This window comes from Meles meles, chromosome 6, assembly GCF_922984935.1.
Source record: "Meles meles chromosome 6, mMelMel3.1 paternal haplotype, whole genome shotgun sequence".
Taxonomy (NCBI): Eukaryota; Metazoa; Chordata; class Mammalia; order Carnivora; family Mustelidae; genus Meles; species Meles meles.
The window spans coordinates 131,956,593-131,984,165 of NC_060071.1; the positions used below are offsets into that span (position 1 = coordinate 131,956,593).

A 27,573-nucleotide genomic window follows, 5' to 3' on the forward strand; every position below is an offset into this window, starting at 1 on the left:
TTACAAAGCCTAATGTGGTGAGGAGGAAAACAGAAGAATGCAGCCCACTAAAAATGAGGCTGGGGGGAGAGAGAGAAACACATCTCAAATATTCCCTCTTACCAGTGACATGATTGGCATTGTTTTATGTGATTTATATTCCCTCTAATTATTGCACACATTGTTGATCACAACATAACAAAAATGAATGGTCTAGACATTTACCACAAATCCCACAAATTAAGAAAAACCACCAATCTAAAAATATAACAAATAATATTAAACTAAATTAAAAAAAAAAACATGAATCTCCCTGTAGTTACTAGACTCAAAAGAACATTTTATAGGTGTTTTCTGTACACTATATGGCACTTTCATTATGGTTATGGAAGTGAATTTTGCTATTTATCCTCCTTGTTCTTCAAATATTTTGATTTACTTCAGAGCCTCCAGCAATCCTTGTTTTCTGGTTGGAAATGTTGATAGAAATGATTCTCTGTAGAAACAGCCTGGGAGCATCCTTACCATCTACACTCAAACTTCCCCTGAAACCTCCTATTCATGATTTTCTCATTGTGGCCTTCCATAATCTCTCCTCCAGTGAATGTAAACCTTTCGATCATGTTTAGTGTAATTACTTAAATCCTATTTCTAGAAGGCCACAGGGCTACAACATTGATTCACCAATATAGATAAATAGATAGATTTCTTGGTGGATCCCTGTGCTCTTAGAATGTATTACTCTTCTTGAAGGGCAGAAAATATGTGGGGTAATTCTGTAACACCTCTAAGTTAATCAATATATTACAGTGATAACGCTAACGAAAGCAGAGGACCAAGAGAACAGACTTTATTGCCAAACACTGTTTGATGGGACTCAATGGCATGCAAACACACTGACTCATGTTTTATAGTATAAAAATTCCAAAGTGACAATTCTAATCTTTGTCCCTCTTTAAAAATATAAGCATTTGGCACATAACAGAAGACTGGCCTATACTCATTTCTGGGTATAAAATGTTCAAAGCATTTATGTATATTCTTTCATTTTCTCTCTGAGGTGTCTAGGGAATGAGTATTAGTGTGAAAGTAAAAAACAAAAACAAGGAGAGGCAAGATGGCAGAGGAGTAGCAGACTGAAATGACATCAGATGCCAGGAGTTCAGCTAGATAGTTATCAAACCATTATGAACACGTACAAATTCAACAGGAGATAGAAGGGAAAAAGAGCACCAATTATAGAAACAGAAAATCAAACACTTTCTGAAAGGTAAGACTTTGCGTGAACCCAAAGCAACAGGAAGATAGGCTGCAGGGGGAGGGGCTGGCTCCCGGCAAGTGGTAGAGCAACGGAGCACAAAATCCGAACCTTTAGAATTCTGCTCCATTGAGGGACATTGCTCCAGAGGCTAAGCAGGGTTGGAGTCCTTGTGAGGACAGTGTGGTCTCAGGTTGTGCGGGGTCACAGAAAGATCAGGGGTGTCTGAGTGTGGCAGAGCCCTCAGGGAAAGCTGACTACAAAGATGGAGCTGAGGAGTAAGCTCTCAGCTTGGGGTTACCTTAAACTGTGATCCAAGGCACAGCTGGACCACTGCTTTTTGAACAGGAACCCCACAAGTGGCAGATCCAGGGAGACTCAACTTCCTCCTCCAGGAGAAGCAGTGCAGCAGGAATCTGCAGGGTTTGGAGACTCCAAATAAGGCTCCACGCCAGAGATAGAAACACTTGGTCACAGGCCAGGTGAACTCAGAGAGCGGCCAGAGACCAGGGAAACAGGAGTGATTGCTTATCTCTGAGGTAGCACTGAGGAGTGGGGCCCTGAGCTCTCAACTCCTCCAGGCTGGAGATTGGGAAGCCACCATTTTCATTCCTGTCAGAGCTCCATGGAAAGCGTTCAGGGAACAGAAGCTCCGAGAGCAAACCCAAGCAGATTACTTAGCCCGGCTCCTGGCAGGGATGGTGCAATTCTGACTCAGGCAAAGACATTTGAGAATCACTGCAACAGACCCCTCCCACAGAAGATCAGCAAGAATGTTCAGCCAAGACCAAGCTCACCGATCAAGGAGAACAGCGGAACTCCAGAGCTAGGGGAAAGCAATGAATAGAATTCATGGCTTTTCCCCCATGATCCTTCAGTCTTTCAAAGTTAAGGTTTTTTAATTTTATTTTGTTTCTTATTGTTTTTTTTTTAACTTTTCTTTTTTCCTCTTTTAACGTTTTAACTAGTTTATCTTAACATTTCTTAAAAAAATGAAAACTTTTTAAACCTTCATTGTTACAATCATATTTAATCCCTCATTGTATTTAACCTTATTTTTTGTATACATATAGGTTTGTTTTCCCCCCAAAATTTTGGGATACAATTTCTTCTAATAGATCAAAATATACTCTAATCTAGCACATGGCTTTGCTCTAGTCTCCAGCCTGAGCGCATTCCCTTTTTTTTTTTTTTTCTTTTTCCAACCAACTTATACTGTCAATTCCTTTTTTAGAATTTTTTTTAAATTTTCATTTTTACGGTCATATTCTATCCCTTCATCATGTTTACCTTATTTTTGTGTGTATGTATATGTGTGTGTATGTGTGTGTGTGTGTGTATGTATCTTTTCTTTCTTTAAATTTTGGGAGGTAATTTCCTCTAAGAGACCAAAATACACCCAAAATCAAGTAGGTGGTTTTGTTCAATTCACCAGTCTAATGCATACATATATTTTTTTTTCCGTTTTTTTTTTTTTTTCCATTTCTTTTTTCCCCCCTTTCTTCCCCCTCTTCCCCCAGTTTTGGATCTCTTCTGATCTGGTTAGTGTATATTTTTCTGGGGTCTTTGCCACCCTTTTAGTATTTTATTCTCTCGTTCATATATTCTTATATGGATAAAATGACAAGGCAGAAAAACTCACCACAAACAAAAAAGAACAAGAGGCAGTACCGAAGGCTGGGGACCTAATCAGTATGGACACTGGTAATATGTCAGAACTAGAGTTCAGAACAATGATTCTCAAGGTGCTAGCTGGGCTCAAAAGAGGCATGGAAGATATTAGAGAAACCTTTCTGAAGAAATAAAATCCCTTTCTGGATAAATAAAAGAACTAAAATCTAACCAAGTTGAAATTAAAAAAATCTAGTAAAGAGATGAAATAAAATATGGAGACACTTACTGCTAGGATAAATCAGGCAGAAGAGAGTTAGTGACATAGAAGACCAAATGATGGAGAATAAAGAAGCTGAGCAAATGAGTGACAAACAATTACTGGACCATGAGGGGAGAATTCGAGAGATAAGTGATACCATAAAAAGAAACAATATTAGAATAATTGGGATTCCAGAAGAAGAAGAGAGAGAGAGGGGCAGAAGGTATTTTGGAGTGAATTATGGTAGAGAATTTCCCTAATATGGCAAAGAGAACAAGCATCAACATCCAGGAGTCACAAAGAATCCCCCTCAAAATCAATAAAAATAGATCCACAGCCCATCATCTAATAGTAAAACTTACAAGTCTTGGTGACAAAGAGAAAATCCTGAAAGCAGCTCAGGACAAGAAGTCCATAACATACAATGATAGTAATATTAGATTGGCAGCAGACTTATCCACAGAGACTGGCAGGCCAAAAAGAACTGGCATGAGATATTCAGAGTACTAAATGAAAAAAATATGCAGCCAAGAATACTCTATCCAGCTAGGCTGTCACTGAAAATAGGAAGAGAGATAAAAAGCTTCCAGGACAAATAAAAACTAAAAGAATTTTCAAACACCAAACGAGCCATACAGGAAATTTTGAAAGGGGTCCTCTAAGCAAAGAGAGAGCCTAAAAAGTAGTAGACCAGAAAGGAACAGAGACAATACACAGTAATAATCACCTTATAGGCAATACAATGGCACTAAATTCATATCTTTCAATAGTTAGAAATGAATGTAAATGGGCTAAATGCACCAACCAAAAGACACAGGGTATCAGAATGGATTTAAAAAAACAAAACCCATCAATACACTGCCTATAAGAAACTCATTTTAGACCCAAAGACACCTACAGATGTAAAGTGAGGGGGTGGAAAACCATTTATCATGCTAATAGACATCAAAAGAAAGCTGGGGTGGCAATCCTTATATCAGATCAATTAGATTTTAAGCCAAAGACTATAATAAGAGATGAGGAAGGACACTATATCATACTCAAAGGGTCTGTCCAACAAGAAGATCTAACAATTTTAAATAGCTATGCCCCTAACGTGGGAGCAGCCAACTATATCAACCAATTAATAACAAAGTCAAAGAAACACATCAATAATAATACAATAATAGTAGGGGACTTTAACACTCCCCTCACTGAAATGGACAGATCATCCAAGCAAAAGATCAACAAAGAAATAAAGGCCTTAAATAACACACTGGACCAGATTGACATCACAGATATATTTAGAACATTCCATCCCAAAACAACAGAATACACATTTCTCTCTAGTGTACGTGGGACATTCTCCAGAATAGATCCCATCCTGGGTCACAAATCAGGTCTTAACTGGTACCAAAAGATTGGGATCATTTTCTGCATATTTTCAGACTACAGTGTTTTGAAACTAGAACTCAATTACAAGACAAGAGTTGGAAAGAACTCAAATAAATGGAGGATAAAGAGCATCCTACTAAGGAATGAATGAGTCAACCAGGAAATTAAAGAAGAATTGAAAAAATTCATGGAAATGAATGAAAATAAAAACCCAAATGTTCAAAATCTGTGGGACACAGCAAAGGTAGTCCTGAGAGGAAAGTATATAGCAATACAAGCCTTTCTCAAGAAACAAGAAAGGTCTCAAGTACATAACCTAACCCTATACTTAAAGAAGTTGGAGAAAGAACATCAAAGAAAGCCTAAACCCAGCAGAAGAGAAATAATAAAGATCAGAGCAGAAATCAATGAAATACAAACCAAAACAACAGCAGAACAGATCAACAAAACTAGGAGCTGGTTCTTTGAAAGAATTGGTAAGATTGATAAATCCATCATCAACTTACCAAAAAGAAAAGGGAAAGGACCCAAATTAATAAAATCATAATGAAAGAGGAGAGATCACAACCAACACCACAGAAATACAAACAATTATAAGAACATACTATGAACAATTATATGCCAGCAAATTTGGCAATCTAGAAAAAATGGGGCATTCCTAGAGACATATAAACTACCACAACTGAACCAGGAAGAAACAGAAAACCTGAACATACCCATAACCAGTAAGGAGATTGAGGTAATCATCCAAAATATCCCAAAAACAAGAGCCCAGGGCCAGATGTCTTCCCAGGGGAAATCTACCAAACATTGAAAGAAGAATTAATATGTATTCTCCTGAAACTGTACCAAAAAAGTAGAACTGGAAGGAAAACTTCCGAACTCATTTTGTGAGGCCACCATTTACCTTGATCCCAAAACCAAAGACTCCACCAAAAAAGAGAATTACAGACCATTATCCTTGATGAGCATAGATGCGAAAATTCTCACCAAAATACTAGCCAATAGGATCCAACAGTACATTAAAAGGATTATCCATCACAACCAAGTGGGATTTATTCCAGGGCTGCAAGGTTGGTTCAACATCCGCAAATCAATCAATGTGATACAACACATTAATAAAAGAAAGAACAAGAAACATATGATACTCTTAATAGATGCTGAAAAAGCATCTGACAAAGTACAGCATCCTTTCTTGATCAAAACTCTTCAGAGTGTAGGGATAGAAGGTACATAACTCAATATCATCAAAGCCATCTATGAAAAACCCACAGTCAATATCATTTTCAATGGGGAAAAACTGACAACTTTTCTCCTAAGGTCAGGAACATGTCAGGGTTATCCACTATCACCACTGCTATTCAACATAGTACTAGAAGTACTAGCCCCAGCAATCAGACAACAAAAAGAAATAAAAGGCATCGGAGTCAGCAAAGAAGGAGCCAAACCCTCACTCTTTGCAGGTGATATGATACTTTATGTGGAAAACCCAAAAGACTCCAATCCAAAACTGCTAGAACTCATCGAGGAGTTCAGTAAATTACAAGGATATAAAATCAATGCACAGACATCAGTTACATTTCTATACACCAACAATAAGACAGAAGAAAGGAAAGGAGTCAATCCCATTTACAATTGCACCCAAAAGCATAAGATACTTAGGAATAAACCTAACCAAAGAGGCAAAGAATCTGTACTCAGAAAACTATAAAGTACTCATGAAAGAAATTGAGGAAGACACAAAGAAATGGAAAAACGTTCCATGCTCGTGGATTGGAAGAACAAATATTGTGAAAATGTCCATGCTACCTAAAGCAATCTACATATTTAATGCAATCCCTATCAAAATACCATCATTTTTTTTCAAAGAAATGGGACAAATAACCTTAAAATTTATATGGAACCAGAAAAGACCCCAAATAGCTAGAGGACTGTTGAAAAATAAGCCAAAGTTGGTGGCATCACAATTCTAGACTTCAAGCTCTATTACAAAGCTGTCATCATCAAGGCAGTATAGTACTGACACAGACACATAGATCAGTGGGACAGAATAGAGAGCCCATAAATGGACCCTCCATTCTATGGTCAACTAATCTTTGACAAAGCAGTAAAGAATGTCCAATGGAAAAAAGAATATGTATTATTTGCCCCAAGGGTACATTTCCCAAATGGTGTTGGGGAAATTGGATAGCCACATACAAAAGAATGAAACTGGACCATTTCCTTATACCACACACAAAAGTAGACTCAATGGATGAAAGACCTCAATGTGAGACAGGAATCCACCAAAATCCTTGAGGAGAACACATACAGCAACATCTTTGATCTCAGCCACAGCAGCTTCTTCCTAGAAACATTGCCAAAGGCAAGGGAAGCAAGGGAAAAAGTGAACTATTGGGATTTCATCAAGATCAAAAGCTTTTGCACAGTAAAGGATACAGTCAACAAACCAAAAGACAACTGACAGAATGGGAGACATTATTCACAAATGACATATCAGATAAAGGGGTAGTATCCAATATCTATAAAGAATTTATCAAACTCAAGACCCAAAGAACAAGTAATCCAATCTAGAAATGGGCAGAGAATAAGAACAGACATTTCTACAAAGAAGACATCCAAATGGCCAACAGACAAATGAAAAAGTGCTCAACTTCACTTGGCATCAGGAAAATACAAATCAAAACCACAGTGAGAAACCACCTCACACACCAGTCAGAATGGCTAAAATTAATATGTCAGGAAACAGATATTGGTGAGGATGTGGAGAGAGGGGAACCCTCCTACACTGTTGGTGAGAATGTAATCTGGTGCAACCACTCTGGAAAACAGCACGGAGTTTCCTCAAAAAGTTGAAAATAGAACTACCCTATGTCCCAGCAATTGCACTAGTGGGTATTTACCCTAAAGATACAAATGTAGTGTTCCGAGGGGGTGTGTGCACCCGAATGTTTATAGCAGCAATGTCCACAATAGCCAAACTATGGAAAGAACCTAGATGTCCACCAACAGATGAATGGATAAACGAGATGTGACACAATGGAATACTATGCAGCCACCAAGAGAAATGAAATCTTGCCATTTGCAATGACATGGATGGAACTAGAGGGTATTATACTGAGCAAAATAAGTCAATCAGAGAAAGACAATTATCATATGATCTCCCTGATATGAGGAATTTGAGAGGCAGAGTTGGGGGTTTGGGGGTTAGGGAAGGAAAAAATGAAACAAGATGGGATTGGGAGGGAGCCAAACCTAAGAGACTATTAATCTCACAAAACAAACTGAGGGTTGCTGGGGGGAGGGAATGTGTAGAAAGGGTGGTTGGTTTATGGACATTGGGGAGGGTATGTGCTATGGTGAGTGCTGTAAAGTGTATAAGCCTGATGATTCACAGACCTGTACCCCTGGGGCAAATAATACTTGATATGTTCGTAAAAATAATAAAAAAAAAAGAGACAAAAACAAAACCAAAAATACTCAAAAATAGAGACCCCTAAGGGAAAACAAAAAGAATTCAAAGAATTCAAATTTTGCCTCAGTATACAGAAGGAGTTCGTAATATGATAATCCTTATCAGAATTTTGTATTGATAGTAAGTTTTAGTATATAATCTTAACAATATTTACGTATTTCATATTTGTCATTATGATTATTATATAACATACTCAAGGCTCCATATACCATTTCTTACCCTCCAAATGCCATGCTTTTCTGAAATTATAGTTGTTCATTGTGTGTGTGTGTTGTAAATGCTTAGTAAGAGCTGAACTGCACAAATTCTATCAAAATTAGGGTGCCAACGTAGGACGGCTAGTGGGCGAGTTGCGACACTGGTACAAGAGCACAAGGCTCAGGGGAGCAGCAGCAGGGAGTGCTGGAGACCTCGGCTGTAAGTGCTAGCTTGAGGTCTGTTGATAATGAGCTGAAATTCAGAGAAGAAACAAAACAAAACAAAACAGGTGCCTTCTAGGAGTCAGACATCAAACTGTTACCTCAACAAATTGCAGCACTGGTATCTGAAGTCATTGAACAAAGGCTTTCAAATGTATTAGTGAAGATGATTTCCAACCTACAAGTACCTCTCAGGGAAACTATCAAGCAGGGGTGAGGACGGATACGATGTTCTTTTGAATCTCAATGGTTGTGCTTTTCACTCACCCTTTCTCGGGAGGCTACAGGAAGAGACACACCTTCAGAATGCATGAGAAAACTAAGAAAGACAAAACTTGAGATTTAACATGAGATGGAAGCCCAGGGATTTCCCAGAGTGAGAAGAAGCAAGGATGCTCCCCAAGGACAGCTATGAGACTTGAGCCACATCAGACTGGAGACAGAAGACTATCAGGGGGATTGCCAAGAGAAAAAGTATTAACGCTAGACTATCAGTGTGCTTTTAGTTTGTTTGCTGTTGTTATTGCAGAATAATTAGCATACAATATTGTATTAGTTTCCAGTGTATAACACAGTGACTGAGCATTTATGTATATTACAAAATAGTCATCATAATAATGCAGTTACCATTTGACCCCATACAAAATTATCCCAATATTATTGACTTCATTCCTTGGGCAATATTACATCTCTGTGTCTTACTTATTTTATTACTGGGACATTGTGCCTCTTTATACCCTCCACCTATTTTGTCCAACTTCCCACCACTCCCTTCAGGCAACCATCACTTTTTTCTCTGTGTCTATGAGTTTACTCTATTTGGTCATTTTGTTTTTTCTTGTTTTTAGAATCCACATACAAGTAAAATCATACAGTATTTGTCCTTCTCTGACTTATATCACCTTGTATAATGCCCTGTAGCTCCATCCATGCTATTGTAAATGTCAAGATTTCATTCTTTTTTATGGCTGAGTAATAGTCCATTGAATAAATGTATGTATGTATACAAAGAAACTGTGGTATGCACACACACACACACACATTTTTCTTTATCCAATCATCTACTCATGGACACTTAGGTTGCTCCTATATCTCGGGTCCTTTAAGTAACACTGTGATGAACATGAGAGTAAGTTGGTCTCTCAAGTGAGTGTTTTCTTGGGATAAATACCTAGAAGTAGAATTGCTATACCACTTTTGTTTAATACTACACCCCAAAATAACTCAATGAATTAAAGACTTAAATATAAGACTTGGAACCATAAAACTCCTGGAAGAAAACAGGCAGTACTTTGACACAGGTTGTAGTGATAGTGATCTGCCTCCTCAGGCATGGACAATAAAAGAAAAAAAAATAGGACTACATCACACTAAAAGGCTTTTGCACAGCCAAGGAAAGCTGCAACAAAATGAAAAGGCAACCTACTGAATTGGAGAAGATATTTGCAGATGATATATTCTAGAAGGGCTTAACATCTAAAATATATAAAGAACTCATAACATCCAATATAAAATAATCTAATAAACAATCTCATTGAAAAATGGGCAGAGGATCCAAGAAGATATTTTTCAAAAGAAGATATACAGGTGGCCAACAGACACATGAAAAGATGCTCAACATCACTAATGATCAGGGAAATGCAAATCAAAACCGCAATGAGGTATCACTTCACACCTGTCAGAACGGCTAGCATCAACAAGAAAAGAAATAATGTGTGTTGGAGAGGATGTGGGGAAAAGGGAACTCTCCTGCACTGCTGGCAGGAATATAAATTAGCACAGCCATTCTGGAAAACAGTATGGAGGTTCCTCAAAAAATTAAAAACAGAATTATCATACGAGCCAGCAATTCCACTGCTAGGTATTTATCTGAAGAAAATGAAAACACTATCTGTGTGTTTATATGGAGACAAGTTTTATAGTTGTTTGCTATAATACCAATAGGTGGATAGGAGAATAAGCTAATGAGAAAATGAGGATATTTATTAATGAAGAGTTGTGGGAAAAAGGAAATATCAGGGGCAGACATTTATTCCATTTCTTTCACTGCTTGTACCCTCAGTTCCTAGAATAGTGCCTGGCATATTCTAAGTACCCAGAGATGATGTGTAGAATAAATGAGTGCATATATGATTTTACATTTTTCTCAATAAATGGAAGTCATAAAAATGTAAACTCAGAACACTGATTCAATCAAAATGTGACAGAATTTTATTGGGAAATTGACGGTGAGGAAGTGTGTGTGAGTTGGAAAATGGAGAGGGTGAGAAAATGCAATCCTTTTCTTCCAGAGTCAGAAGATATTAGTTAATGTTTAACTGAAAAAGTCAAGAAATATAAGCATATTATTAGAAATATGGAGGGAAATATCTGAAAAAGCATCAAAGAGGGTTGTCAGTATGGAGCAGGACTACAAGGCACAGGGGAATGGGGAAAGAGACTTCTGTGCTTCTGGTGTTGTTTGTTTTCTTTGTTTTGCTTTTGTTTGTTTTTAAAGTAGACTCCATGCCCAATGTGGGGCTTGAACTTACCACCCTGAGATCCATGAGAATCGTGCTTATTTTCTTCTAGGTCTTTAGATACTGTCTTCGTCGCCACACCCCCAGCCCCCTCTGGTGAAGTATAGTTGACATACAATATTAGTTTCAGGTATACAACATAGCATTTCAACATTTGTATACCTTACAAAGTGATCACCCTTATAAATCGAGCTACCATCTGACTAGATCCTGTCTTAACTTGGGTACCTCAGGAAACAGACCCTAAGAGCCAGTTTTGTGTTTGGGAAGTTTGGGGAAGGATGCTGTCAGATTCTAGAAAGAGAGAGGAGATGAACATTAATGAACTTGCATCAAAGACTCCAGCTGACCTCAACACTCACATAGTGCATTCTAGCTGGGAGGCCCTTCCCAGCTGTGCAGACTGAAGGCAAGTAGCTGGGTCTTTATATATTCCCTCCTCCCCCATAGCTCTAGGCACCACTCACTGGATATGGGCATATCCACTGGAAGGGGCTGGATTTCAGGCAAGGTGGCTTCCTTAGGGCTTCCAAGGGCAGGTCCAGGGAAGGACTCAGCGGATAGCCATTAGCTGACACTCCTCTAGCAGATGAAGTAATAATGCGTCTGTTCTAATGTAATGGTACCTCTGCACTAAAGTAATGGAAATCTGGGTGCTATGTCAGGTTTTGAGCTATCTAGATGCATTATTTAGATAAAAATTAAATTAAACCATCAAAACTAATACATGCTTATTGCTTAAACTTAAAAAGGTGGGCAAGTAATTTGCCCCTGGATATACAACTTTTAATGATGAAGACAGAACTTGAAACCAGGTTGGCCCATCCCTTAAGCTCAATCAGTCATATTGGTTGAATAATTGGACAATCTCTGAGATGCTGCCAATATTAACAGTCCACGAAACTAGAATCTCAAGCCAATAAACAAAATATTTGCAATAAACATCACACACATAGTCCTTGAGATGAAAATAGGTTTCAAACACAGTCATTTTATGGTAATACGGTTTTACTATTGCCAACTTGTTAGCCAAAAAAGAGACATTGCTTAAATTTGACACTTGTCTTTTCTGAGTAGAAATTAAAGACCTTATTCTGAGAGCTGACCTGTAGAAACAGAGGTGGCTGCTGTTTCTTGCCTCTGTAACTGTTAATAGCAGATCAGTGTGCTAAAGTTTCTGGAGAAACTTAAAACATGAGCTCAGATTCAGAAAATACCTTAAAAGTCCTACCAGACTGTTAAGGCAGAAATATATTCATTCTTTGTTTCCCCAAAGCCTGGACTCTTCAGGTGCCCAATGTTGGTGTAATAGAATATATGCCCTATGAGGAAAGAGGGTGTTTGTTTTGTGTTTCTGCAGACTGAGTGCCTAGAATAGTACCCAGCCCATAGTAGGTGCTTAATTTACTCAAACACTTGTTAACCGAATACAAAATCCAACTACATTGAAGTTATGTGTGGTACTGCACCCATAAATTCCATTTCCTCATAAACTCAACTCCAGAAATACAGCCTTTTCTGAAGCAGATTATTGTACTTTTTGTCTAGGTTAATGAATTTGCCATTTTATCAGTAGACACATGTGTTGTGATAATGCTTTTACTATGGTCCCATCTTTCCAACAAAGACCACTGTTGTGTAGTCCTCCTGAATAAGGGAGCCAGAAATGACTTAGCAATCACCTTTTCTTTGAACGAGAAACAGAAGAGAATCAGACACTGTGGCTTACACAATACCTTCATGGAGAGAATTATTTTTTTTTAAAGTAATTCTTTCAAAAACTTGAAATCAGCTAGGATACGGAGGCAATTATATTATGGGAGTTAGACAGCAGTGAAATTATCCTGTCCAGTCTTTTGCATAGGTGGTCAGGAATAACATTTGCATACGTTATATCATATTGATTCTTGTAGACAGAGACTCAATAAAGACAAAAGAACATATGCAAAAATAAGTGCCTAGGGGGGACATACAGAAGACACGGATGGAGGCATCTGTTATGGCTGGCTTTAAGACAAAAACAACAAAAATCATAAAACAAACAAACAAAATCAGAAATAAATGGTAACCACAAAACCCCATCGAGGTCAGTTCTCTTTAGCACAAAGTGTCTAGTTCTACCTTGCCCTTGCTCACTTCTCCCCCAGGAAATCTGCTTTCAAATGTCATCCCTTCCCCCTTGCCAAACAGAATAGATAGGGCAGGAAGGAGCTAATAATGATAATAATAATAATGAGGAATGGCCTCAGAGATATATTTCACATTTCTTTCTTTCTCCTTGTCTTTCTTCAGACGACTAGCTTCCCAGCCAGTGGGGCATTAATCATCAGAACAGCAGCTCCGAGATAAAGCCTGGGTGAAATTTCATTGTGCATTATAGTGTGAGTCGTGGGTGCATGAATACGTGTCTCTCTCAGTATCTGGAAGGAGAAAGTGGAGAGGCATAGGAGAAAAAAAATCTGTCATTTTATATATTTATACTGCTCAAGATGGTCAGGACTGGTTCCCCATTGTTACTGCGGATTAAAATCATTCACGTCCTTCTGCTTTCATCAGAGGTCACCGCTCAGAAAGGGGGATAAATATTTTGACAAGTTAAATTCTACTTACTTTTTTTTTCCCACCTGCCTTGGGGGCATGTAGCAGAGTAAGGGACAGGAGGAGGGGACAGTGGAATCAGGTCTGTCTGATGGGATACAGTTTTCTTTGTTAATCCTCAACTGGGTACCCATTTTGTCACTTACACAGTAGTTTGGGTTAGCAGTTCCTGTTTTTGAAGATCCCTGGATGAAGTCTGGGGAGACTGTTTGGGAGAGATAGCTAAACAGATGTTACGACTGCTCAACAAGGAACAAGAAACACCTACGAGATCCCTGCTCCACAAAGTGAGTCCACATACTACAACAGGGCATCATCTAGGAGCTAGCTGGAAATGCATCATCTTAGGTCCCACTCCAAAATGGAAATAGAATCTGTGATTTAAGAAGGTCACCCTAGTGATCTGGGTGTTTCTGAAGCATTATTCTAGCTAGCATATGCAAACCCATGAGCAGCCTCTCCCTCCCTCCCTTTCTAGCTTCAAACTTACACATATACACGTGAACCCAGATGGGAGGAGAAATAGAAGAGGCTACATTATGTACACAAGTCAGTCAAATTTCTTTCTTTTTTTTTTTTAAAGATTTTATTTATTTATTTGACAGAGAGAGATCACAAGGAGGCAGAGAGGCAGGCAGAGAGAGAAAGGGGGAAGCAGGCTCCCTGCTGAGCAGAGAGCCCCATGCGGGACTTGATCCCAGGACCCTGAGATCATGACCTGAGCCAAAGGCAGTAACTTACCCCACTGAGCCACCCAGGTGCCCCCATCAGTCAAATTTCTATCAAGCAATTCTCTCACTGACTGCTAGCCTCTACAGATATGGTGTGCACTGACTTTCCCAGCCATCTCTCCCCTGCATGATGAGAGAACCAAGGAGAACCTTACAGTCTCCATTTAGCTAACAGAACTAGCTCTCCAGACAACCCAAGGCATTAATTAGAAGGCTTCAAAAGGCAGGGCTGTCATAACAGCTTCAGTGTGTTTCTAATTTTTACAATCATTCAAACATGCACCAGAAAGGTATGAAAGCACATCCCACCCCTCCTACCGCCTTGTCAGAAACAGAATGGAAATATCCAACGTGAAGCCTGGCTAGCAATGATTGCTACTTGAAGTCATTTCCTTGCCATATATAAATAGAAGTAAAGGGATAGATTTTAAAAAGAATAAAATAGAATCAATTCTTGAATCTCAGTTTAAACTAGAAATCATTGATTTTTTTTTTTTTTTTGGACAATTCAAGAGACATTAAACAGTTTATTTTCTACACAGGGGTAGTCACTGTGGAACCCCTTCTGAACTTTCAGCAAAGAGGGAGGATAAGAAAAGCATCATTATTTGTATTGTAATTTTAATTATATCAAAGATAGTCTATTAATTTCTCTCAACCTTAACCATCCAATCAGTGAAATGGGTAGATAGTTCTTACAGTGATCTTATTAGAGTATTTCTACTTATTCTTCTCCTCTCCTTAACTTTCCTTGTCCTTCCTCCAGCTCATTTATTCACCCATCAACGGTTACTTTATGTGCAAGGCACTTTACTAGATACTGTTGAAAAAATGTGCATCTACCCTTACACTTGTTAGGCAAGGAAAGAGTGGAAACCTAAGGGTGCTAATTGCCATGTCTTAGCCCAAATGGTTAATTAGTAACAGGAGAAAAAATGAAATGTAGGTGCTAAGGAGACCTGGATTAGAATCTCCATTAAAACAACATCAACAACCTTTTAAGTGACACTAATTTAAGCCCTTGACTTTACTATCTTACCCCACCCATGAAGTTGGTGTTATAATCTCCATATTTCAAATGATGAAACTAAGCTCTGTGAAGCAACGCAGTCAAAATCCCACAACTGGTAAATGAAGGTCTGCCTACAGTCTTGGTCTTAATCACTCTTTATCCATGAATGAAGTCTCCCAATGCCCGCTTCGATGCAATCTTTCCTTCCTCACAGCTCCTCCTCACAGCTGTCTTTGCCTACCTTGAACATGAATAATATTGGCCCCTTTCTCTACCTCCTCCTCTACAGGTAAGCGTTCATTCATTTCACACATTTTTCTTTTCTTCAACAAACATTACTGAGCCCCTCTTTGAGGCAGGCGCCGGGCCAGGCCCTCACTGTCGAGTGATGAACTACACAGAGATTGTTCTTGCTGTCACAGTAGTGGCCTCTCATAGTATCTTCCATCAGTGTTCTTTCAAAAGATTATGAAGACAGGTAACTATGGAGCCAGCTGAAGCACAGGGTCATGACCAGGAGTAAATGGGTTCGTATAACATATGCAGCCATGAGACAAAAACCAAAGAGGTAAGAAAGCAGACAGAAGATTCCCACCAACCCACTCATACACATACAACCAGGTAAATGAGCCTCAAGTTAATTCTCTAGCCATACCAATGAAAAGAAATCATGGGTCATTAAAAATTATCTTTATTCACTGGTATTTAAGGATAGGTTTTAGGAGAATTAAGAATTAAGCAATTTGGAAAAGGAATAAGGAGAAGAAATTGGAGAGGGAAAGTGGGTGATATTACATTTCCACAAGTATCCTGAAAACTCTAAATGCTAGAAGCAGCCCTTTTCAAATAAGGGCTAAACAAAGAGAATTTAAGACCAGAAGTGAATAAGGACAATCTTGCCCATCAGACACAAGGGGTTGTTTCTGGGACTCTTTATTCTTTTTTTTTTTGTTTGTTTGTTCGTTTGTTTTGTGTGTGTGTGTGTGTGTGTGTGTGTGTGTTTGTGAGGGGGGACAGAAGGAGAGGGAGACAGAATATTAAGCAGGTTCCACCCTCAGCATAGAGCTCAACAAGGGGTTCAGTCTCAAATCCTGACATCATGACCTGAGCTGAAAACAAGTGTTAGACACTTAATTGACTGAGTCACCCAGGTGTCCCTGGGACTCTATTCTTAAGACAAAAAAGAGAAGCAAGACCCCTGTTAATGACCATCACCACTGGTGAGCTTCATCAGGGAGAGGGTCTGTGGGATACAAGGTGCTTGGTAGTACGATCCAGCCTGTAAGTGTTAAGAAGTGTGTGTACTCCTAGAGAAGGTGCCAATAGATCCGTATGTTTTGACCACTACTGACTGAGGGTTTACTCTGTGCTACGGAGCTCTGATACTACCTGAGACAAAGATCCCACCGTCCAGGAACTCACATACCACTAAGGAGAGGCAATACGCAGATAAATATGTGATACCATGTAAGGTAGAGCTAGCTGCCAAGGCAGACAACAAGGTAGGGGGTGGTAGAGAGTGTTACTTTATAGGATGGTCAAGGAGGGCTTCTCTATACGGTGCCACATGAGCAGAAACTTAGATAATGTAAGGAGTGAGTCTTGCAAATGGCTGGGAAGAACTGTTTCAGGCAGAGAAAATGGCCAGTGAAAAGGCACAGATAGGTTTGGTATGTTGAAGCAGGGCTGGCACTAATCAGGCACTCGTCTAAGGTGTAATATTTAAGGGAGTGCCCACCCCCCAAATCATTTATTCAACACACATAATATTTTATTGAAATATTTTAGAGTCAACATCAATGCAAAAAAATTTCCAGGATGAGGAAAATAACATTTTAAATACAGATGGGATCTAATTCTGCAACTGCACAACACTTACTCGCCTCTCCTTTATCTAGGAGAAGACCTTTATCGGGGGAGAAGCCCATATTTTCTGTCATACTCCTCCAGCTCAGCTACACTGGTCTTCTAGATCTTCCTTGAAGATCAACCAGGAGACCCACACATCACAGAGTAAGGATTTTGGCTTCAGACTTGGCCAAGTAGTAGGTCAGGTGATTGGTAAAACCACTTGGAGCACTAGAAACATTGGGGACCTCCACAGTGAGTAGTCAAGAGCTGAGCCCCACTTTTCCCCCAGCTGTTCGGATGGCTCAGAATAAGTGCCAGTACTTTATCAGTAGTTCCGGTGGACCCTCCATCCTATAAATATTACAATCTAACCTCATTAGAGGGGCATCTCTACAACTTGTAGCAATTTACAGACTTCATCTTTATTTGCAGATGAGGACCTTTTCAAAACGCTTTAAGGGACTGATCTCAGCTTTGGGGAGTGCTGATCCCATCCACTAAAAGTATTAAAGAGGGGACCAAAAGAAATGACACTATATTCTCCTCCCTGGCCTATTTGTACTACCAACATAGAGCTCTTTAGGAGGTAGGTGAACTCATCAAGCTCTCCCTCCCTCTCTCTTTTTTTTCCCCTGAAAACAATGTAATTTCTGAGAGAAAATGTCGGAGTTTTACTAGCTAACAAGAAAATTAGAGTCCAATTTCCTTCCCCCCCAAATTATTCTCTGAGAGGGGAAAAAAAAAAGTACCTGTATGAGAGTAAGGAGGAGACAGAAGATATTTCTTGGCTGGCAGCTAAAGTCTAATTAGACTGACAAATCTTCAGTGCCTTCCCCAGTTATGAGGCTTGGCAGGAAAGGAGCCAGCCCTGGAGCCGCGCATTATGTAAGACTGTTAATCAATATTAGTTGAGCCCTGATCCTAAAAATAAACTTCCCCTAGAGGCTCTGTTGTCTAGTGGTTAAAGTGAGGGCTTGGAAACTGTGTGGACTCCTTGTCTCTCTTCTGTCAGGCTGGTAGCAGCAAGGAAAATGTGGAGGGGGTCCAGAAGGGATAATTCTTTAAGTACAACCATTCTTGATACAACATGATTGACCTCCTGTTAAAGCATGGTTTTTGAGATGAGGTAGATAGATTTGTCTTATATCCCAATCCAAGACAGTTTGATTATTCAAAGAACCTTGAGAAAATGTGGTCCCCAAAAGCCACCGATAACAAAGTGCTGTAAATGTGTGGGTCATGAGTTTTGTTGAAACAATATGACATTCCTGCTAGTTGACCATTTCAATCTATAAAAATGGCAATTTCATACAGTTGACCCTAATAGAACGCTTTGTATGTAATAACCATTCAGCAAAGCCAAATCTCACTTCAGTACATGAGAACGTTTCCCACAGAAATCTCTTTTAATTGATGAGTTCAGGCCTCTGGTTCAGTCTGGAACCCTCACAGGAAATCCTGGGTGATCACAGGGTTGTGTGGGTGTAGACAAAGTGGTTCTTCATGTATTTGGGAAAATTAAAGAGGGAGACTTTGTTTAAAATGGAAAAGGGAAGCCATGCCCTGATACTCTTCATCAACTGCAGAGCCAAAAGGAAGAAAGGGACCTTGTCAGTCTATATGACAATAGCTACTACTTTACTTTTCCAGCAAGAGGAAGAAAGGCTTTCTCCTTCCCCTGGCAACCAAGCAGCCCAGCCAAGGAGAGACTGCCACAACTCAGCCAACGAAAAGCCACCACACTTTGAACTCCCAGTTTACTTCAACACACCTACTGTTTATAACACCCTTCCCAACTCCATCCTTTCCTCTATAAAAGAGATGTCCTCTCCTTTGTTCTCTAGACTTGCCTATGGTTTCGCTGTAGCTCACTTCCAAACTGGAATTCTGTGACTTCCAAATTAACCCATGTTTGCTAGTAAATAATGGATAGTTTTATTTTTAAGGTTCATGTTTATCCAGTCACACAGAAAGTCTAAACTTTTTGAGGATCTGTGAGTTCTGGGAGAGCCTATTGCTTTGAAGTGGTTTCCTAGTGTCTGGGATTTAGTGAAAACTTAAGGGTAGGTCATGGCCCAGGTTCTTTTCATGCACGGTTGTATTTATTACTCACACCCATGGAAAAGTAATTCATTTTGCAAAGAAAGAAACCAAGACTTAGAGAAGCTAATTGACCTCCCCAGAGATACACAGCTAAGTAACTAGAAAAACCCAGAGTCCAGCCCAGGAATTCTGAGTTGAGAGTGCACCTTCTTCCCTCCCACACACTAGAATTCTACATGGATTATGCTGTATGATGGATCACGTTTTTAAATCACAAGTGTTTTTCTTTGTTTTGCAATAATCAATATCAAGTCTGAAGTGTTTTTCACGAGCCCCAGTCTAAAACTGAAAGCAGACCAGAAGGAGGAATTTCCATATAGGTACAGTTACAAAGCCTGAAAAAGTGGCTTGCTTCTGGAATTTTTGGAAGTCATTCACATTCAACTGCCAAATTTATGAGTTTGAGGTAAGAATGAAATCTCACAAAACTCTCAAGTCTTTCATTTCTACTGTTTATCAGGATGATTCCAATCCAGCTGAGCATTGTGATTTTCTGGTAACAGCATCTCTAGCCAATGTCAAGGTGACTCCATCAATGCCCAGCACAGAAAAAGTGGGTCACGATCAGTATCCTGCTAATAACATATAAAGGATTTCAAATGGCGATTTGCTCAGAACACACTGAGTTCTTTCTTTACTGATAATCACTCAGTCTGGAGGCTTAAGGTACGAGAATACACATTATTTTAGGAACTATTTTCCTCTTGGCCTTTTCCTACCTCACAGGAACATTTTGGTCCTGGTGACTGCAAGTTACCAAAGACATTTACTTCTCACTTTTGCCTTCTCTCCTGAATGGGGATCAAGGAATTTGAACAATGACTGAATTGAGCTTTTCCATCACGATAGAAATCCCGACGCACTGAGGTCAGTTGTAATAGAAGTGCCTGCTTAATTGCTGGGCAATCCCTGGGAGTAAGAAGAACAGGGCATCCAATGCAGTTCTCCTCTCTGAGTCTTCTCCCAACTGGGGGAGTTTGGGGCCAAGGCTTTCCGAATCTGGCTCTCTTGCTTCTCACAGATCTCCCCTATGTATTCTTTGTTCTAGTTGGACTTGGCCATCTCTCTCGAGAACCATCCCTAACTATGACAACATCGTTTCTGACATTTAGCCAACCTGAGATTTATTTCTCTTCCCCATGTATCCAATTATACTCAGTCTATAAGGCCCAGATCCATTCCCACCTCCTTCATGAGATCCAGCCAAACCGTCCCAGACAGCTCCCTCATTCCCCGCCCCCCAACACCATTTGTAGGTCACTACCTCTTATTGATTGCTAATGTCAAGCTCCATGATGCAAGGATCCTGGATTCTTTTTCTTTGCAAACTTAAAAGCATGTGGATAGATAAATTTCATAACAGGACATATTCTCTGAGGCCCATAGAACTCCAGACTGGTTTAAAAATGGAAGAAAAAATTAAAGATGGGAAGTGAGCTATCAGAGAAATCCATTCCTGAGAACTTAGTTTCAGGAGTAGAATTTAGTGATTCTTCACTTCTATATAATACCCAGCGCTCATCACAATATATGCCAGGGCAAAGTTCTTATGGCTAATTGGCAAGGACAAAAAAGTCCAAAATCCTGGCATAAAGTAATTTCCTCTAGCTAATCTTTACAAAGAATGTGGAGCTTTTTGATACCTCATCCCCATCTAATCCAATTCTGCTAGACTGTTGTCTTTTCTCTAAGAGGTTGCATTTACACACCCTTAAGAACAAGTATGGTGCAGATTTATATCTTCTCTTTATAGCCATGGTAGAAGCAAAGCAAAAGATATGTAGATGAAATCCAGTTATCACTGGACTCAGGGAAAGAAACTCTAATGGGAGGCTGTTAGAGAGGGCATGCTCCAGCCGTCCACATCTTCCAAAATGACAACAGATTCTATGATGTCTGGAGTCATAATCACTTGCAAGACTTTTGTGCCTTGTTACCCTGCTCTCCTGTGGAAGTTCTGGCTTTCTTAGTTCTTGGAAAGACTCATCCGGTGTTCTCCTATTTGCGTGTTTGCTGCAGGAGGAAAAGCCAAAAACCGATAATTGTCATGGCTTATTCCCTGAATCCCTATGTAACATTAAATCCTCCCGAGGTCAGTAAAAATTTGGCCTCGAAAAAGACTACAGGACCAGCCACCCCTATGAAGAAAAAGCCATTTGTTCCTCTGCTTCCCACAGAGTTAGCGGAATATATTACGACAGAAACAGAACAAGTCTGCCAGGACCTGGGCAGACAGAACTATCCTTTCACCAACCATAAACAGATCCGCTCTTGAGCTATAGAGAGTCATAACAGAAATATATATTGCCTTTTATCTTCTTTTCAGTGAGTAGAGTGAAGTGTCAGGAGTTATTGCTTTAATATCAGTAGAGAAGAAGCTATTTCTTTTTTGAGCATGTACGTAGCTATACACGTAACAGGGCATGCAACTATACGACTGTTATGCTAACTCGGTTCTTAAGTAGCCTTTCTAAAACACATAAAATTGGCCTGATAACATCATCAGTGCATACAGCCTCAAATTGTTCCCCTGGAATCACGGGAGCTGTCAGGGTAACTTCTGCTCAAAGAAAAGGGAAAAGGAAGACAACATTTTTACCCCTACTTAGCTCCCATAAACTTAATGCAGAAGAATGAGAACACATAGGGGTCTTAATTGATTATTGACTTTACGTTTACAATGCCCACTGAAATCAATGGGAGGGTGATGTCAAAGACTCAACTGAGCCCCTGGATAATGTCTTAAAACTAAGAAACAGAAGGGACAAGTACCGATCTACAGAATCTTCTATAAACACTAACTAGGCTCAGGGTAATTTCCCCACAAGCAATTGGAATGTCTTGTTTTATGCCTCAGCATTTAAGGCTAATAACTCGATTAACCTCCTATCCCCTACTAACCAGATTTATGAAATTCCAAGGGAGTCAGCAAAGCATTAAGCCTTAGCTTGGGTATAATTACTTTTAAGTGAAAAAAACCAAACCATTACCACAAAACTAAGGACTTCCTACATAGCTAAACTCAGACCTTCATAATTTCTAATGCAATATAGGACCTCAGTCAAATATAAAAGAAATGAAATAGACAAAAAAATAACAAGTGATTGATCAACAATAATAAAACAAAGACTGCATTTTATAAGCATTAGTTGAACCTCTAGCTTCAATTGCGCCTTTTTTAATGCTGCCCATTGGCCTCAAAACGGAACAATTCATGTTTCAGCAAAGCCACTGAGAGGTTGTGAATAGAAATGAACTACAATATAGTCTCTCCTATAATAACAAATTTTCCTTTGCCCCTTTTCCCTTTTTACTATTGAAAAGAAAAGTAATGAAATGAAAAGGAGGAGTATTTCATACTGAAAGTGTTAGCCATTGCTCATTTTGAATAACAGCTTTACGGTTTCAGCCATAAATATGTTAGGAATAATAACCCATGAGTGCACGCAAAACTTTTATAACTTCTTGAGCGGTGAATTTGTCTTTCTCTACTTCAAGATCTTATACTATGAGCATCTGTAGGCATCCTTCCTAAAACATATTAATTCAGACTCTTTAGCAACATAGCAACACTGACCTTATAGTAATGTCTCAAAGACAAAAAAGCAGAATCAATTAGGAATTGGAGAAAGGTTTACCTGAATGCTTGCTGTAGAGCGATTTTTGCGGGTTGTGGTAGTAGCCATTGTAGTGGTGGTTTCCATGACAGTGGTAGACATTTCTGGGGGCATGGAGGTTGTCTGTGTTGTTCCCAAGATTGACGGGACTTCTCCCACCAGCCGGACGCTTCCATTGATTTTAATATTGGGGTTGTTCTCAGCTGCCATGTTCAGTACTTTCAAACCATCATAATAGAGCCCAGAGAGCTGGCCTTGGAAGAGACGTCCTTTGTCTTTTCCACCGATGGCTATTTGCGCCTGGGTGTTGAAGATGGTTAACTGCCGGCCTAGTGGGTTGGGTGGAGGAAACATTATTATTCCCATATGTTATCTTTCTTTGCCTTACCTGGTCTGAATGGACCAGGCATCAAAACAGGCTTCCTTGAGCAAATGAAGGGGAGAAAACTGGATAACAAAAATTCAATAGACATTAGCAAGTAACATTCCACTATGTTTTATCTCTTCCACTGTCTAGCTGAATATCCTAGATAAGCTGAATAATTGAGTCTCTATTTCATTATTGTGAGGAAAGAGAAATCTTGGTTTAATGATCTGCAGTACTTCAGTCTTCTTGGATATGCAGTTGTGGATGACAGAAGGAGCCCCCAAATCAGGTAATGACAGTAATAAAGCCTAAATACCTACTGCACTGATTTTTAGCCTACAAAGACACATAATGGCAACTAAATAAAATTTTAGATGGCAAACAAATACTCAGTAAGGTAACTCAGAATATTAAATTTAAAAAATAGGTCTGATAATTAACTGAAATTAAATGGAATTCCAATGAAAAGACTTGGATTCATCACATATGTGTAGAAATGAAGTTTACCCACCAAATGCCTCCTTTCCTAGAAATCTTCATAATACATAAATTCTATCTATACTTGCTGTTTAATAAACATCATGACAGATAATTTCCTACCTCTTTTAGTGTGGGGGAGGGATGGGCTGATGGTCATACAACTATATCTCTCCCTAAAACATGGGAAATAAACAAATACTAATAATTCTTCTGGGGTGGTGGAAAGAAAAAAAAAAAAAAGTCTTTCCAAATCAGTGAATTTAAAAAGAGGAGATGGGTATTCATGAAAAAGCAACACATAAAATTCCTTAAAATAATAGGCATGTTAATGTGTTGAAAACTATCAGTAGTTAACTTATTTGGAGTCCCCATTTGTGGAACCATTTGTGCATCTGTGAATAGAAAACTATCAGAATGAAATCATGACAGAATAGAGTTTAGAATAGTGCAACTCAATTTATCTTCCTCCCAACTACCCCTACTTAAAAAAGCTTCTCTTAAGTGCTAGATCTTTCCCAGAAAAACCCAAACAGCTTTCTAAGGCTAAGACATTCTATGCTATTATTTCTTCAGATTATTTCCTTCTGGTTTTCCATATGGAGATGGGGGAGAAACTTATTAATGGAATTAAATATATCCTTTTTGAATTTTTCTTCACTTAAGTCAGTAATCAAACAATATTCCACTCATTTTTAATTTAATCACTTGAATTATTTTAGCAATAAATGGCTGGAATGTTTTGTTATTCCTGCCTGCTTATTAAAAGGGAATCTATTTTTAAAACGCTAGGGTTTTTTGCCCTCACAATCTCCAATATGAAGAGAGGCATACAGTGATGTTTGGGCTCTTAACCTCTACCACACTTACAGGTCTTTAAATCTCTACAATGATTAGCTATCCTTGAGTTTCCAGTGTATAATGTGGAATGCCTTCTGAATGTACATTAATAGGTGAAATGGAAGAGTCAGAGAAGGGGAAATGTATCTGCTCAGAAGGAACTCTTTATACAAGAGTCAATTCTGCTTATGAGGTAAGTCTTAAGGGCATATTAGTCAAGAATGATTTATGAATAATACCTTTTTGGAAGCTTCAAACACTGCAGTACAGAGAACTGGCCAAAGAGTTTTGTTATCATAAAAATGAACTGCACTCTATAAAATTATTTGGAGCATGGAAATGGAATCTGTTGGATTTGATAACAGAATTGTCCAGCTCCTTAGGGAACAATCAAAATAGATCTAATAGATTTCCATTATTTTCCCACCAATTCCTTCACTGCCCTGTACACATGCATCATCGCCAGTCCGTTGGCCTCTCATTTCTCACATAAGATGCAGCAAAATGTTCAATGCACAATAACACTGGATAATGGCCTGGAGCTCAACGCTCTTTACTACTATTTCTTTGACAACAGTTTTTTTTTTTTCTAGGGGGACTAAGTTTAGTGCAAAAGAAATGTCATGGTAGAAGGAGAGAATAATACACCCTCAACCTTGCACAGACTTCTGCGGGCCACTTAATAAAGAAGGAACTGCCTAGAAGGATATCTCTAGGACTCAGTCCAGCAGCTTATACCTCATAGCCCCAATGTCAAGCTATCCCTTCCATTCACATAACTGTTGGCCAACCATAATATTTATTCATCTCCTTTTTGGTATATGCTCTAGCAGTGATGATCAGTGAATAGGGATAGCTAGTTATAGGTAAGATATTTTATATTTCTCATATTTCTGAAAGTACTTCACATCTGTAATGGTCTTCGCCTTATTTTCCTAGTGATATTATTCTGCCAGTTATTACAAATAAAAAAGAGGGTCAGGGAGAATTGAAATGCTAAGTTGAATTACACTGGCTAGACATGACGGATCTCCTTCATTCCAGGTGCCACAGTGCACTGCATAAAACAGTCTTTGCATGTTCAAGACTAATCCAAGCATGGGGAAGGGCAAGACATGTTTCCTGGGCTGCAGGACAAAGCCACTGCTCCACGTCTGCTTATTGCTGCATTCCCAGAGAGATATAATGATTTCTTGAGAACAAGACACTGGTGGGGTGAAACAGGGAAGGAAGTTGTCTATGCTTCAATTTTCTATGATGCTATAGGAAGTGTCTGGATTTTTGTTTGCTTCTCTGTTTCAAGGTCTATTTGTGGCTAGATCTATTTTGCTTCTCTTTCGGGAATCTTTCCTAACCTTCTGTACCTTGGATTAGGTAGTTTAAGAGTAAAGCTGGCAGCCACTAAAGTAATAGTGGGAAACTCTATTTCTTGTTTTTTTTTCTCTCAGTTTCTAGTGGGAAACTGAGAAACTTTCTCAGTCTCTGCCAGCTCTTCCTCTGATCAATTTAGCTCTATCAGTGAAGCAGGAGTAAGTGAATAACTGAGAACTGGTCATCACTACCCTTTCCTTCTGAAGGGTTATTATAAGGGACAGACTGGAGTAAGTTTTATCACTTGCCCAAGATTTCTCAAAATCAATGTCAGATCTCATTATTGTCATTTATTATGATCAATCTTTTTTTATAATTAGCAACTATGATAGCTATATCAATATCCCAATCTAAGAATCGTTCGATCATCCATAATGCTCAATTTGGTTATACTAGTAGAGGGTCTGTAGCAGGCTACTTTCTGTTTTGTTTTGGGTGCCTACCTTCTTGGAAGTCATTACTGTTACTTCATTTGGATATCAAGTTCACATACTGCTTAAATTAAATCTTTGCACGTCTCCAGTCAGTGTTGCACAAAGACTAATTAATTAAACCTCAGAACACCCTTGGGGAATAGGCAGTATTATTTCTCCTCTCCTCCGATGGGAAATCTGAGATAGAAAGAGGTTAAGTGGATTGTCTAAGGTCAGAAAGTATCAGTCAATAGCAGACAGAGCCAGAAAACAGACTCAAGAATGCTATGACCCAGATCTCTTCTCCAATGACAAAAATAACTCTAAGGAGGCATTCCAAGTGCTTCCTGATATGTCTTCCTATCCATCCTTCCATCTTCACCCTTTTTTAACTTGTTGTCTTTATAAGGTCTTTTGGAATCTATTTTCGACTCCTTTTGAGGGGAAGTTTAGCTAGACAGAGGAAGGGGTAAAGCAATAGAATGAATGGATGTTACTCACCAAAGTATTTTTTTTTTTTTAAAGTAACTTCAGTTACAATAGTGTAGAAGAGAGAACCTCCAAGTTTGGAAATCACCATTTTCAATATTATACGCATACATAAATACATACATATCTGGTTAAGAAACTAGCAAGCCGCCCTCCATATCCTCCGACCCACCCCTCCCCCTCGATTTGTTGTCTACTTGAAAGCGTCCTTCTATGTGAAAGCCAACTGATAACAGTGCTATCAGAAGGAAAACTAAAAGCCTACCCATAACTTTATAATGGTTGATACAAATGAAAACGCCTGGCATGCTCTTAAACTTAGACTTCAAAAGGCGATGGAGTAAAAGAAAATATTATTAACATAAAATTGAAAGAAAAAAAAGTTCTCTCAGACACATGAGAGTCAGACATGCATCTAGTTTTCTTCTTCTTTTTAAAAAGTGAGGCAATCATAGTCTTTAGTGTTAAAGGGACTTTATGAGCTGGTGATTACTGAACAAAATTATTTGCTTTTTAGAGTTATTCTTAATTTATTTTTAATTAGACCACATACGTTAAAAACAGGGCAAACAGTTAAGACTCAGTGAGGATTTTCCGTGTTTAAAGGTCTAAATGTTGTCACCCAACTTAGAACTGTAATTAAATTTGCTTAAGTTGCATATTAATATATTCAATTACTTTTTATGTATAGCTCAGTCAAATCTCTACGAATTTTAAGAACTCACTGAATGTCTTGAGACAAGAGTAGCTTGTATGGGCTCAGGAAAGAAGGGAATAAAGAGCTTCCAGAAACAGAGAATTTTCTCC

At 38.9% G+C, this 27,573-nt stretch overlaps 1 protein-coding gene across 31 annotated transcripts in view; it reads right to left on the reverse strand.

Moving 5' to 3' along the window:
- NRXN3 (neurexin 3) overlaps nt 1-27,573 on the reverse strand; it is a 1,600,055-nt gene that overhangs the window by 130,150 nt on the left and 1,442,332 nt on the right. For all 31 annotated transcript variants that reach the window (XM_046009334.1, XM_046009311.1, XM_046009316.1 and 28 more), the window contains one exon: nt 22,831-23,138. In XM_046009334.1, coding sequence (XP_045865290.1) covers nt 22,831-23,138 — 308 coding nt within the window. The remainder of the gene's footprint in view (nt 1-22,830; nt 23,139-27,573) is intronic.